Raw genomic sequence first — 14653 nt, forward strand, 5'->3', positions numbered from 1 at the left:
TGACAGATTCGAAATTCAAATGTAATATTTTTTTATAATTAAGTGTAACAGTATTTATGGCCAGACTAAGTACATACACGATCTCTGAGGACTATGCGCTATGTATGTAACACGGGTGAAGCCGGGGCGGGCCGCTAGCGGTAATACAATATTTAAGATCTATTGAGCAGTTTTTGAGTTGAATTAAATTTTTTGTTAATAAAAAAAATCTTATTGTCCCCCCCCTAGGTGTTCACGGTAGGCGCTGTGTTTCGTGCGGAGGATTCGAACACGCATCGCCATTTGACCGAATTCGTCGGTTTGGACCTCGAGATGTCGTTCAAGCAGCACTATCACGAAGTGCTCGACACAATTGGGCAAACTTTCACCGACATGTTCAGGGGACTGCAAGAACAGTGAGTTTGTCTTGTTTTATTTAATTTTTAGTTTTATAGCATTAAAATCCTTTTATAAATGAGAAATTTTTTGAAAGAATATAAAAAATTCGATCACGAGGCGGGATTCGAACCCGCGTTTCTTGCCTAACCGTAGCAACAAAATTTCTCATTAAAAAAAAATTTTCCTTGTTTGGCGAAATTGAAGTCACATCGAAATGGGACGAGTTGTTTACGCGTGATCTTTGTCAAGTTCGAATGAATAATTTTGATGCACGCGAATTTCCTTACGGTTTTTTTATTTTTATTTTTAACATTACATAAAAAAATCCTTATTGTTATGACATTTAGCATTTAAATAGAATTTTATTATCATTTATATTTTTACTAAATAATTCTAAATGTGACTGCCTGTCTGTCTAAACTATTGAACCGATTTGAGTTAAATTTGGCGCAGAGGATAGTTTTTATTATATATCTTCGGCGGCGGAAAGCTAAAAATGAAATAAAATGTATTTTGCCTTATTAATAAATAAAAAAAATAAACAAAATTATTGTTAATTTTCAATTATTAATAAAAATAAAAATGCTCGTGTGTGTTTGCATCCAATCAATTTATGGATTCGAGTTATATAATATTTTTACACCCCCAACTGGTAGAACAACAATTCATCAGTCAGCTAGTATATATTTCACTAGCGTCCCGCCCCGGGTTCACCCGTGTTACATATATATATAGCCTGTCTCACTCAGTGAACAAGCAACTTTCGGCTGGTGAAAGAATTTTAATGAAATCGGTCCAGCGGTTTTTGTGTGCAAACGCGTTACAAACATACAAACATATAAAAGGTGTCCCCCTTATAACATTAGTGTATGAATTCCATCCAGATTCGCTTCGGAAATAGCGACGGTCGGCCAGCAGTACAAGGTGGAGCCCTTCAGGTTCCTCGACCCGCCGCTCAGGCTGGAGTTCCCGCAGGCTGTTCAGATGCTGAAGGAGGCTGGTGAGTAGTCCCCGGGTCTAGATTCTAGTTTGGTCGCTAGCGCCGTCTAGGTTTTCTACACGAGCCGCTGGGGATTGGTGCATGTCCTTTGTTTGTTTTAGTGTATGGCAGATTTTGTCCCAAATAAAGGAAAAATAGATAAACATCATCATCATCATCATCATCATCATCATCATCATCATCATCATCATCAGCCCATATATGTTCCCGCTGCTGGGACACAGGCCTTCTATGTGGGTGCAGGCCATAATCCACCACGCTGGCCAAGTGTGGGTTGGCAGATGTCACATGTCGTCGAACTTTTGATTCTCGGACCTGCTGATTTCCTTCACCGTTTTAAGCAGTGGTGATGTTATGCGCAGATAAATTGAAAAATCAATTTATTTCCTGCACGCTCGCCCGGTCTCGAACCCCGACTTATCGATTTTGAAGTCCTAGGTTCTCACCAATGAGCCACCAATGCTTTTATTAAATAAACATTTACATAAAAATACATGCACAATATTTTTTTTAGGTTAACAAAATATACTCACAACTACTAAACCGTTTCAGGTGTGACTCTCGGCGATGAGGACGATCTATCGACACCGGACGAGAAGCTGTTGGGTCGGCTGGTGAAAGCGAAGTACGACACCGATTTCTATATATTGGACAAGTATCCTTTGGCCGTCCGTCCGTTTTACACTATGCCCGATCCTAACAATCCGGTAAGTTTTAGTTTGTACCAGCTGCGCCTCGCGGTTTCGCCCGCGTAAGTCTGTATCTCGTAGGAATATCGGGATAAAAGTTGTATATATGTTATACCAGTTGTCCAGCTGTCTACGTACCGAATTTCATTGCAATCGGTTCAGTAGTTTTGCGTGAAAGAGTAACAAACGTACACACATCCTTGCAAACTTTCGCATTTATAATATTAAGTAGGATGTACACATGTTTACAAATAAATGTTGGTATATTTATTTCTTTTTGTGTGGTACTGCCAGTCAGTGGTTTAGTATTAATACAGTAGATATAACCTTATTTATACTAATATAAAATCTATTAATATCCTGCTATAGTACAATAATGACAATGTTTTCGATGATATTATTACCAAAATTATGATTTATTTTCTGATATCGAGACAGACAGATAATTTTTCCGACATTAATGTGCAATAATCGCACATTTTTGACTGTTTGTTTGTCTATCCATCTGAAAATACCATTCGGGTACGATATTATCAAGTCTGATTAGTGGCAGTTAATACTTGCTCCAAATTTTCTGGTCTGATACTAATATCACTTTAAAATTTACAATATTTACACGTCTGATTCACAACTGTATTTCCAATACTGCCATTAACTTTTCTGACACGCAAGTCCTGAAACTTTATCGCTGTCGGGCTCTGGATTTATGCGGGGTTATGTGTATTTATGTGTGTCAGAAAAGTAAATGACAGTTGTAGAAATATAGTTGTGTGTCAGTGAAGAAGTGCCAGACGAGTAATTTTAAAGTATTATTAGTGTCAGACCATCAAATTTGAGACGAGTAAATATTTGCTAAGCTTAATCAGACGTTTAATATCGTAACCGAAAATCTGACTAACTACCCTGTTTAAAATAGCCCTTATTAGCTTATCTAAGGGGGACAATACACTATCATTTACCTGGGATCATATAAGGAATTATATGTTAGTTCAATTCTAAATACCATATAATTTAATGAAAAAAATAATCGTATCTTTATATTACACTAGCTTTCCGCTCGCGGCTTTGCCCGCGTAGTCGCAGGTAAGATAGACCCGGGGTTTTCCTCGCATGTTCCCGTACCCGTGGGATTTCCGGTACAAAAATGGTTTTTATCCTATGTCCGTCCCCCGGTTCTAAGCTACCTCTGAACAAATTTTCAGCCAAATCGGTTAATCCGTTCTTGAGTTATAAATAGTGTAACTAACACCACTTTCCTTTATATATATAATAGATTATCCAATAAAATTGGCTCATAGATCTATGATTCGACATAAATGATAGTGTTATATCCCCCAATACACGCATATACATGAGGATTTTTTAAAGAACATATGGTTTTCTATTCTTTAAAAATCAAATGTATATGTATGTATGTATGTATGTATGTATGTATGTACAACTAAACTACAGAAAGCGTCGAACTCGTATGACATGTTCATGCGCGGCGAAGAGATACTCAGCGGCGCTCAGCGGATACACGACCCGGAGTTCCTAACCGCGAGGGCGAAGCACCACGGGATTGGTGAGTTAAAAAAACATATATATATATACATAAGATGTGAAGTTCCGTGTCCCCTAGTGGGGTATGGGGCAGATGATATACATCTTCTGTGATATATTATATTATGTGTTCTGCCAGACCGAGACATGAGATAGGCGCGTTCAAACTGACAAACTCTTCAGCTTTATATTATTATTAATTGTTTCAAAACTATAGATTTGATTTTTTTATAAATATTTTCGATCGGTATATCGTATACGGAACTAAATTAAGATTTTTTATGTTTTCAGACATCGATAAGATAGCAGCGTATATAGAATCGTTCAGATTGGGCTGTCCACCACACGCAGGTGATTATGAATAGATATTTTTTGTACATTTTATCTCATTCTCTTCTATATTTATATAAGAACAAAAGAGATGAAACATTGCTGATGATGATGACGATTTTATTGATATTTCGAAAATAAATGTGACTAGCGTTGTGACTGCACCTAAAGAAATATCAGTATTAAATTATGAGACAAATTAAGTAACTCATTATTTAGTCGACATAAAGCATCTATTCTTTCAAAATTTCTCATTTATAAAGCATTTCAATGCTATAAAACTAAAAATTAAATTTAACAAAGGCCGCGTTCCATCGATACAATATTGTAATCATTGAAATAATGTTTCGTATTGGTTGTGATGGTTCTTAATCATCTCAATAGATGGCGTGGGGTGCCCCTTAGGCACATGAAACCGAAAGAGTAGAAGAAATTCGATTACTGTGGCAGGATCACGGGTGGCCGAGAGGCTAGGCGTTGCTACGGTTAGGCAAAAAACGCGGAATCGTTCGAATCCCGCCCCGTGATAAATTTTTTTCTATTCTTTCAAAATTTCTCAACATAAAGCATTTTTAAATTACATAGAATGTGTTGTTTTTACTTAATTTGTCCGTTTAGTAACTCAAATCGATATTTTAATCGACTTACTATACAATGTATATATAGAGATGACTTCGATTTGTTTCACAATGGAAAGAAATGTTAAAATAATAATAGTTTAAAAAAACTAAAAAACACGCTTTAACAAAAATCATATTTTGCAAATTGAAAAATGGAATAATTTTATCAAATTAGTGTATTGTCATCGGTCCTGAATAAATCTACAAAGTTTGAACGAAATTTGGCCGTTTAAAGTGGGTCAAAATCGCGCCCAAAGAAGTCGGTTACAAACAAACAAACATACAGGTGAAGCTAATTAAAAGCGTGTAAAAAAACAAGAGTCTTATAGCAATAGCGTAAAGTCTATACAATACTAGTCCACGCCTTCACTCGCCTTGGCCTCATAAAAAGTAGACTATGTGGGAATCCAGACTATTATTTATCGGTTTACCAAATTTCATAGAAATCCGATCATCTCTTTCTGTATAAAAGACTAACGGATGGCCATCCTCATTAACTATCATTTTTTTTACTTAGAAAGGTGTTAAAAAATAAATACTTGTTTACAGGTGGCGGTATTGGTCTAGAAAGAGTGGTTATGTTGTATCTAGGTCTGGACAACATTAGAAAGACCTCAATGTTCCCGCGCGACCCTAAACGAGTCACACCTTAATTATCTGTACACAACTTTTTATAATCTGCGCTTATTAAAGTTTTTTTAATATAATCTGTGTTTTAATCATTAATTCATTAGTGTTTATTTATCCTTTAAATGTGATTTTTTCTGTTACTTTTCCTTAATAAATTAAGTTATATCAGTATTGGCACTTCTTTTTCACTGCGGTTTTAAAAACTTATTTTATTTTTGATGTGTAATTATTTAATAACTAGCTGCCCCCCGCGGTTTCACCCGCGTAAGTCCGTATCCCGCAGGAATAACGGGTTAAAAGTTGCCTATATCTTATTCCAGTTGTCCAGCTGTCTACATACCAAATTTCATTGCAATCGATTGAGTAGTTTTTGCGTGAAAGAGCAACAAACAAACACATCCTTACAAACTTTCGCATTTATAATATTAGCTCCCATTACGCCTGACAAACAAGTTTTAATTATATTCGTCTGACATATCTATCAATTTCTATTTGATATTAATTACAGAATTATAAAGAGGTTACATTTAATTAAAACAATATCTAACGTTTTATATATAATATATTTCTTACATCTATTAGAGTACATAATATAATTAAAACATTGCAACACTTTTCCCGCCATAGCGCGTGTGACATAAACAATACAGGGAATGGTTTTAAAATTCGAACAATTTCAAAAAGTTATTTTCATTTGCCGCCATTTTTAAGACAAGTTACGAGACTAGGGACATGATTTTTAACCCGATTCAACAAAGAGAGCATCTGTTTTTATTTTAAATAAAAACTTTAAATTGACATACATAAATACATATAAAAAAAGAAGTATGAAATCTCAAAGAACCTAAAACGACAACATTTTTATCCTATTATTTCTCTTATATTATTGAAAATAGCACATACAGGAAGGGTAAAAGAATATTTTTTTTTAATAAAAACGAATATCTTAACATTTGAAGACGACAAATAGTACTTTACAATATCTGTTTATTATCATGTCAGAGAATTTTGTCTCCTTGGTATAATGGTTAACATATGATCATAGAACCTGAGAGTATTGGTTTCAATCAGATAACGGGTCGATTAGCTGAAAAATCTCTGTCTGGTGGTCTGGCGTTGTAGGCCATTAACCGACTCGCCTGTGAAATAGATTAATGAAACAGATATGAAAACACATTTTCACGAATAAGTTTGATTGGATATGAGAAATCCCCATTCAAAGGGGGCACAAGTCTTCCCAAATAGTTTTCATAACACAGTCTACTGTTTTACCATCCAAACTTATTTATATTTGTAAAAATGTCAATAGGTTTTCATAACTCGGCCCATAATTAATATATCAATTATTTTCATTTTTTTATTGCCTATTTAAGATATTCCGTTTCAATCTAATCGAAGAAATGCCACAATTCAACTAAAACATTTCCACTCAATGTTTACTCCTTTTCTTCTTCTTCTTCCTCTCCCCGTACCCCCCCTCAACCGTCCCCCTCAGGTCCTGGTAACCCTCAGCGCTGTTGCTCTCGTAATTGGGGAAATTCACACCGTCCGTCTGTTGGTAGTTCTCGGAGAAGGTCTCCGAGAACCTGGCGCTGAGCGACTCGGAGCCGAAGAACTTGAAATTGTCCTGTTTGTGTAGGTTTTGATATTTGTCGTTTTGCGGGCAGATGGAGGTGAGTATGTTGGTTGCTATGGCGACCGGCGTGCCGGTGTACGCCTGCTGCATTGGTCAGAACTTCAGATCCTGAAATGGTTTATTGTTAACGCGCTTTTATTAATTTCATCTGAATGTTTGTGTGTAACTGACTCCATTAGACTCGATTTTGTCCCAAAGGGACAGATTTAATTCACACTTTGTACACTTATCAAGGAACGGTGATAATTTCATGAGGTTATTTTATCCTGATTAGGATGCCAGAATTATATTTACTCACTTAGCTGATTCTGTTATGGATGCCAGTTTATTAAGTTTTTTTTTTCTTAATTATATCATGAGGAATACAATATCATAATGATCACTGGGCGCTTTTTTAAGTATCCATTATATATCATAATATTATAACGTAGTAAGTAATGTTATAACATCCGATAATTATTTAAGACTTATATATTTAGTTCTTATGTCTTCCTCACCTTTATAGCCTGCGGGAGGTCGGGTAACTTCATATCGCGGAGTTGCTGAGGCAAATTCATACTTTTTACGGCCGACACTGCCCTGGCCGGCGCGGCAGATATACCAGCCTGAAATATATATTCATTAATTTATTTACTGTCTCACTGCTCGCGGATTCGCCCGCCATCAAAAACTATCCTATGAAAAAAAAAATGTATCTGTAACAAATTTCATCCAAATCAGTACATTGGTTTAGGAGTGCAAATAAGACGGATAGAGAGAGTTACTTTCGCATTTATAATATTAAATAGATGTATGTATTTTAACTACCATATAAACTAAACAGAACATATCGAGAAGTTGTCAAGGATCGAGTACTTCCAGCATGCTGTAAAACACAAAAAAATACATGTATACATTTATTTTCTCTTCATGATTTACTTTCTTCTCTTCATGATCTTCTTTATTCTGTCTCACTTCTTCATTCTTCTTCTTCTCTATCATCTTTCTTCTCTTGTCTTTCTCTTCTCATCTCCTCCGTCGCGTGTAGCGTCGCGTCCGGACCATCGTTTTGTCGTGTGACGCGCTACGCACACGCCGAAGCGATGGCCCAGACGATCCGCTATTATTTCTTCTTATGGCCCGTTCCCTTTTCCTCACACTTCCCAGTCCATCTCTTCTTTCCATTCATCGATGCTTAGCCCTTTCCCCTTCAAGGCAGGCAACACTCACAGATCACGGGCGGTGGTGATCGCTTACCATTAGGAGAACCACCAGCCCAGTTGCCCGCTTATGGTATAAAGAAAAAAAATCCAACGAAACATACGATAGGGGGGTGAAACAATATTTGATAGTAATTAATTCATTCGAAACCTGATCTCGTGTGGTCCCCTTAATGTTGGTCTATTGTTAAAAACATAATATTTAAAAATAAACTTAAGTTATATCTTCCGGACCGCCTCCTTGGTACAGTGGTTAAAGCGTGAACGCAGAACCGAGGGGTCCTGGGTTCGATTCCCGGTGGGGACGCACAAAAAAACAATGTCTCGGTCTGGCAGGACACAGAAGGATGATCACCTACTTGTCGATAAAGAAAATCGATCAGTGAAACAGATGTATATCATCAGCCCCATATTCCAGTCCAGTCCACCACCATCCACGTGAAGTCCCGTGTCCCCTACACGGGACTTCACTTAAAGTTAAGTACCTAATAAGTGACCTTGTTAGTGTTTTTTGTATTTACGTTCGTGTATGTGTCAAAATAAACGTATTTTCTTTCTTTCTTTCTTTCTTTCTATTGGTTTATAGTAAAAAATAATTATTTACATTAAATTAACGATTTTTGAAGTGAAACTTCTTTAGAATCGTTGTGATTTCAAACCTAATGCAACGGAAAAACGACAGGTAAGAGACACAAATTCAAAAATGTGTAGAATGAAGCCGGCAAAGAATGAGACAGAAATATACATACTATTTTATATATATTCATCTCATTCTTTTGTCGATTTACTGATGTTTCACTTCTATCATGTGTGAATCGCACACACACCTTTTCTTTTTTTATTTATATATCTTTCTCATAGTAAAACATAACAATTAAACTTAATTTAAATGAACCCAAGAAAGGATACATATATATATAGAATAGTTTTTCCCCAAAAATACTATGGAATTTCCGTTACTCTTCACACATTACCTCCGCTTTCTGCATTTTGTTCTGCTCCTGCAGCCTGCACAATATGTCCGCCATGTTGGTCTGCAGAACCATCCCGCCCATCACCAGTTCGTCGAGCACTTGGTGAGCGGCGTCCGCGTGGAAGATCAGGTCCAGCTCGCAGACGTTCTCGAAGCACTTGTCCAGTGTCTCGACGAACACCTGCAATCAGGTTTGCTGAGTGTTAGTTATATACCTAACATATACAAAAGAACTGAAAACTAGAACTTTAATATAGATTTAAAAAAAAAACGAAAATACGTCTTTCACAATGCAACGGGACAATTTTATGGTATGATTTTTGTGTCTGGTGATAAGATGTCATGGAGGTTCATTTAGTACTCAGAAAGTATTGGACTGGTTGGATATGCATGTGGCCTTTGCTAACTATACTGAGACTGATCCTGGTGCCTTCCATAGGAGATCCCAGGATCCCTGCTATTATCCTTTGACTTTTCCCCCAAAGCTACAGTATCTTTTGAAGATTTCTTCCTCATAAAAAAAAACTATATTGTGACTTATCAGTATATCCTTAGAATCCTTTTTCTATCACAAATACAAGGGAATTGTGAATATGATAATTAAAAAATTGTAAAGCGGATGAAACTGTTACTAATTTATTCAAAAAACACTTGATCCAGACTGAAATAAACTAAAAAAAAAAAATATATATGTATAAAAACTTATAGTCTACATTAACAAAGGGTTTTTTGCCATAAACATACCTGTATAAGATCCAAAATGCCAAGTTCACTCTCGGATGAGTCGACACAGAACACAAAGTACAGAGTTGCATAGTGCCTATAAATGAGTTTATAATCAGATCCACCGATCAGACTGAAAAAGTAGAATGTATGATAAGTAATTATTTAGCTTACACTATTGAAATTAGCATAAGAGAAAAAGGGTAATACATCTTTTATATAAAATCTACAAATACTGATATTCAATATGAAAAAAAAAAAATAAATTTATCACTGTTTGTTAAACAAGCTCAATTAAGAAAAAAAATAACTCACATACGGAAATCTAATATTTTAAATAAAAATTTGTACGTATGTTTGTAATGTTTTCAAATAAGTAACCTACCAATGGACCGATTTTAAAAATTCTTTCACAATTATAGAGCTGCATTCACAGTTAATGACATAGGCTGTATATAGTATGGGCAAAGCAAGGGCCAATTGTTAGAATTTTTTTTTTATATTTTTATTATTAGCTATTGTCCCACTGCTTGGCAAAGGCCTCTCCCATCAGTACATGTGTTACTGTAAGAAATGTAAGCAAGTAATATTTAAAAAACACAAACCTGCCTCCCTCTAGAAAGTTGCATACATTGTCATCTCTCTTGGAAACTAACTGGAAAGTCTCTTTTATAATCTGTTGTTGCATATCTTCATTCTGTAAACAAACAAACAAAAAAAAAAAATTACATTAATTTTTTTAAGAATAATTTTTTAGTATTAGAGTTAAGTATAACAAAAAATATGATTATCTATTGTGAACAATATTTTGATACTTGAAAATTTATATGAACAATTATTTTTTTACCAAAAACAAAACACTATTCAAATTATCATTGTGTTTTTAATAAAAAAAGAATCATTAAAATTGGTTCACCCAATAAAAAGTTGTGTGGTACTAAATACCCAAAATAAGTATAGTAACAGAGAATAAATATGCAATTGAATTGGTAATCCTCCTTTTTGAAGTCGGTTGAAAACTTAAGTTATCAAAAATTCTGCCTACATATTATGAATTTAAACATATTGCATATATGTATGTAAAAATCTTTGTGTACTCAATTTCATTTTTAATTTATTGAGATATTAAAGTTATTAATTCTGAAATGATAACAAATATAATAACTATCAAGATTCACAATGCACAAGGTAGTGAATTAAATTATTTATTGCCCATTTAAATATAATAATGACAAATGATCGACAAGTTTCGGATATTTTGATCTAATTTCTAATATAAAAGCTTGCTATAGACAAAGGAAAGTGCTTTTCATTGTCCCTTTTTCAAGCTCACGTAAAATCAATACCTGAAAACTTACATCGGTTTTCTTAAGTTATGTTTCAACGAGAACTAACTTTTAAGTTTGAACACATAAATTATAAAACTATTCAACTCTCTACCCAAATTTATTTGGACAATTGAATTATTTGATAAATTGACTGTTATTGAAATACTTACAAAGTATTGATAAAATTTTGATAGTCTCGGTTTTCCATGATTATTGAACACTAAAATTGCTTTAATCATTTTGATAATTGAGCTAGCTACAGTTGCACACCATTAGTATATAACTACGCATATAATTAAAATCATACACGAATTATAATGAAATGTTAATATATTTGTGAAAGTTAAATGTGCAGCGACTAAGCGCTAATCAGCTAAGCGAGTGCCGAGTAGCGATGTACACTAATCTGTCAATGACATTACGAAAGTTTGACATTTAGTGCACTCGCGTTCTTTAAAATAAAACTTTAACTATTAGTTCATAGCTTTATTGTGTAATATTTAATACTTTAATCAAAAACGGGATAGAATGAAAACTGGTCGTATCATAAAACGCTATAAAAATTACATTAAAAAAAATGTCCATCTTTAATTGTTGTAAAACTTAATATAGTGGTAACCAACTGTCTTCATATTATTTATTACGCAATCAAACAGTTCTAAATAAAAGCTCTATCGGTGGGACAAGTATCCAGTACCCTTTATATCATAATAATTTACAATAATAATTACATATTCAATTTAATTGTAATATATTACTGTGATAATATACTTGACATTACGTATAATAGGTACCTACACGAACTATTTCTATTTTTGTTTCTAATCTGTGGCAACTGTCGCTATGTCGTTGTCGGATGCGCTTCAGCGGTCTACCAACGCAGCGCCGTCTCACGAATGTCATAAAAAAGAGTTCGCAAAAAAAGTTTAGTGAGTATTGTGTGAAATAAACTGAATATCTTATCAATAGTAGTGTTTGTGATAAAAAATTTTTGAATGAAAACATATCAATTTGCCGCCGGAGACGCAGTTTATGAAAGCAGGTCAGTGTTAAACCATTAGTAGTTTGGTATGTCACATACTGATGTCTTTATTTGGGTACCGGGTCATTTTCTCCAGAGTCGTATAGTTAAATAACGTAACTATATTTACGACTGCCTATTTTGAGTATCACGTGTTAATAACCACGAAAATGTATACGCAGCAGGATATAAACACGAAATTGCTATGAAAATTGTAAGTTTATAAAATCGTAGTGATAATGAGACATCTTAATACAGAATATTATCGCTCCGCTAAGCACAAGACACTTTATTTATCGTAGAGATAATTAGTCTCGCTAGAGTTTTTTATTTTCCTTTTCTGTACATTTTGGCGCGTTTTTGACCAAGCAGAGGACACTTTTTACCAACTTGTTGCTACAGACATTGTATAAACTAACTGATGAAAAAGTTAACAAACGATTCGTTCCGAATATTTAACCGCTATTGTATTTATCAATTTACTTTTGGACTGAATTAAAAAAATATTAATAAATAAACGAAAACATAATTATTTCAACAATGTAGAACAGAAATATTGAATAATACATTTTGTAAAGAAATGATTAATTTTTTAGTTAATATAAAAATAAAAATAAGGAAAACACAATAGAATAATTCTCTATACTCAATATACACTTAATATAAATATTTACACATATTAACCTATGATTATAATTAATAATAATGGTGCATTGAAATTTTGCTTGGGATCAGTTCACTTCCTAGGTATTAGGCAACACTTAACTTATAGTAAAAACTAGCTTTTGCCTGTGGCTTCACACACATTAAATTTGGAGTAATTTAATAGATGTTATACATATAAACCTTCTCAACCAATCTAACAATTTAAAAAACCCCATCAAAATCTGCTATTCCGTAGTTTTAAAGATTTAAGCATACATAGGGACATAAGGACATAGGGACAGAGAAAGTGACTTTGTTTTATACTATGTAGTGAAGAGAATTTATTTAAGTAAATGAATCATTTCATTAAAAAATTTAATGTATGCTTGCTCTATAAGAAAGTAACATATAAACAGAAAAATATCATCACATCATAATAAGAATAGACATAATCATCAGTAAAATTCAGAAATAGACTGGGTCTTGCTACGCATTAATATTTTAAAAGATCAAAGAAGTTTTAATTGTATTTATCATTTGAAAGATCCATGATAAAACAGTATAAATATACTCTTTGAAAATTTTATTTAGTTTAGAAAGTTTATAGTGTAAATATACTTTTTGTAGATGATTTCTTATTGGTACAGCGCATATAAATTACAAATTTTGGAATTTTTAAGACATTGTATTGTTTGAATCCAACTTATAACAAATGCTTAAATACTAGTGATCTGCTTTGGTTCTGCCTGTGGTACGGACATAGCCTATAGCACTCAGGAATCATTTAATAATGTGTCCAATAGTGTTATATTTTTTGCTTGCCATCGAGCAAACCACGAGCTCAGACGCCCACCCTTATATACTACACATAAGATTCCACACAAATAAACAACGCTATAGGTATATCATTAAATTTTAATCTCCCCTTTTAGCTTCTCAAGCAGTTTATTTAGCGTCGAAAAGTATAATTGCAATTCGTTCACAAGTTTTTACGCAAAAATTTATCAAAGTTCTGCGTTTAGCAAGATGCCCATTTAGATACAGTTGATCATGTCTCGAGTAAATATGACATCTTTCCGGCCACATCACGCTCAGCGTCCGTATGGAATAATAATTATCACACGGACCGTGACCGCGAGGTCGCCGGTTCGATCTCCGTACGGCGGACAAGACCTAATTTCCATATATATATCATACACGACGAGGGAACTGTGTCAATGCTAGTTTCGTAAATGGTTAAGCTACGATGCTCGCGGTCGGTTTTGGATGGGTACCCGATATGCTTTTTTATGTGATAATAGTGGGTCGCCTGATGGTAACCGTCAAGACCGCCCATAAATATATTAGCAGATCTTACTAATAAATGCGAAAGTTTGTAAGGATGTGTGTTCACGCAAAAACTACTGAACCGATTGCAATGAAATTTGGTACGTAGAAAGCTAACTTAAGTGGATATGGGATGAGGAAAGGATTGATGTTGGGACTAAAGGAAAGGAGTGGGATAGATAAGAGAAGGATTCGGGCCTCCGGCTCCTCCATTCACAGAACGAAACACAGTAGCATGCTACTATTTCACGCCGGTTTTCTGTGGGGGTGTGGTACTTCCCAGGTGCGAGCTGGCACAATACGTGCCGTTGCGTGCTCGACTCTCACTCTCTTATTCGTATTCGACTCGTATTCTCCTATCGATTCCTAAAATCGACTCATTTAAGACTCTGAATCATTACACATAAATTGCATGAGCGTCTTATGAAATATCTAGACGTTAGCAAAGTTTTAGATAAGCGAAAGCGAACAACTGTTACGTGGCGGTTTTAAATATAGCGTATTAATAAAACGGATGACGTTACATCGCCGGCCCACTGACCTACACGCTACGAAACGGACACACCCACGCGGCAATGAATAACGAACGTGGAATTGACTGGAAATGCGGGTA

At 34.6% G+C, this 14653-nt stretch overlaps 3 protein-coding genes across 3 annotated transcripts in view; 2 read left to right on the plus strand and 1 right to left on the minus strand.

The window, feature by feature from the left end:
- The window catches only part of LOC119836479 (aspartate--tRNA ligase, cytoplasmic), a 13305-nt gene extending 8039 nt beyond the window's left edge, over positions 1–5266 (plus strand). Inside the window, exons 8-13 of the mRNA XM_038361817.1 lie at positions 229–395; positions 1263–1378; positions 1931–2085; positions 3520–3631; positions 3901–3960; positions 5109–5266. Coding sequence (XP_038217745.1) covers positions 229–395; positions 1263–1378; positions 1931–2085; positions 3520–3631; positions 3901–3960; positions 5109–5212 — 714 coding nt within the window. The 3' untranslated portion in view covers positions 5213–5266. The remainder of the gene's footprint in view (positions 1–228; positions 396–1262; positions 1379–1930; positions 2086–3519; positions 3632–3900; positions 3961–5108) is intronic.
- Positions 5267–5733: 467 nt separating this feature from the next.
- LOC119836472 (AP-3 complex subunit sigma-2) lies at positions 5734–11445 on the minus strand. The gene is made up of 6 exons (XM_038361804.1): positions 11219–11445; positions 10326–10417; positions 9742–9853; positions 8999–9178; positions 7323–7430; positions 5734–6933 (listed from the first exon to the last, which is right to left on the minus strand). Exons 1-6 carry the CDS (start codon positions 11285–11287, stop codon positions 6919–6921), a joined length of 576 nt encoding a protein of 191 aa, XP_038217732.1. The 5' UTR covers positions 11288–11445; the 3' UTR covers positions 5734–6918.
- Positions 11446–11883: 438 nt separating this feature from the next.
- The window catches only part of LOC119836420 (zinc transporter foi), a 26477-nt gene continuing 23707 nt past the window's right edge, over positions 11884–14653 (plus strand). Inside the window, exon 1 of the mRNA XM_038361735.1 lies at positions 11884–12090. The gene's annotated coding sequence lies outside the window, so the exon portion shown is untranslated. The remainder of the gene's footprint in view (positions 12091–14653) is intronic.

The sequence above is a fragment of the Zerene cesonia genome, chromosome 24 (assembly GCF_012273895.1).
Source record: "Zerene cesonia ecotype Mississippi chromosome 24, Zerene_cesonia_1.1, whole genome shotgun sequence".
In the NCBI taxonomy this organism is placed as follows: domain Eukaryota; kingdom Metazoa; phylum Arthropoda; class Insecta; order Lepidoptera; family Pieridae; genus Zerene; species Zerene cesonia.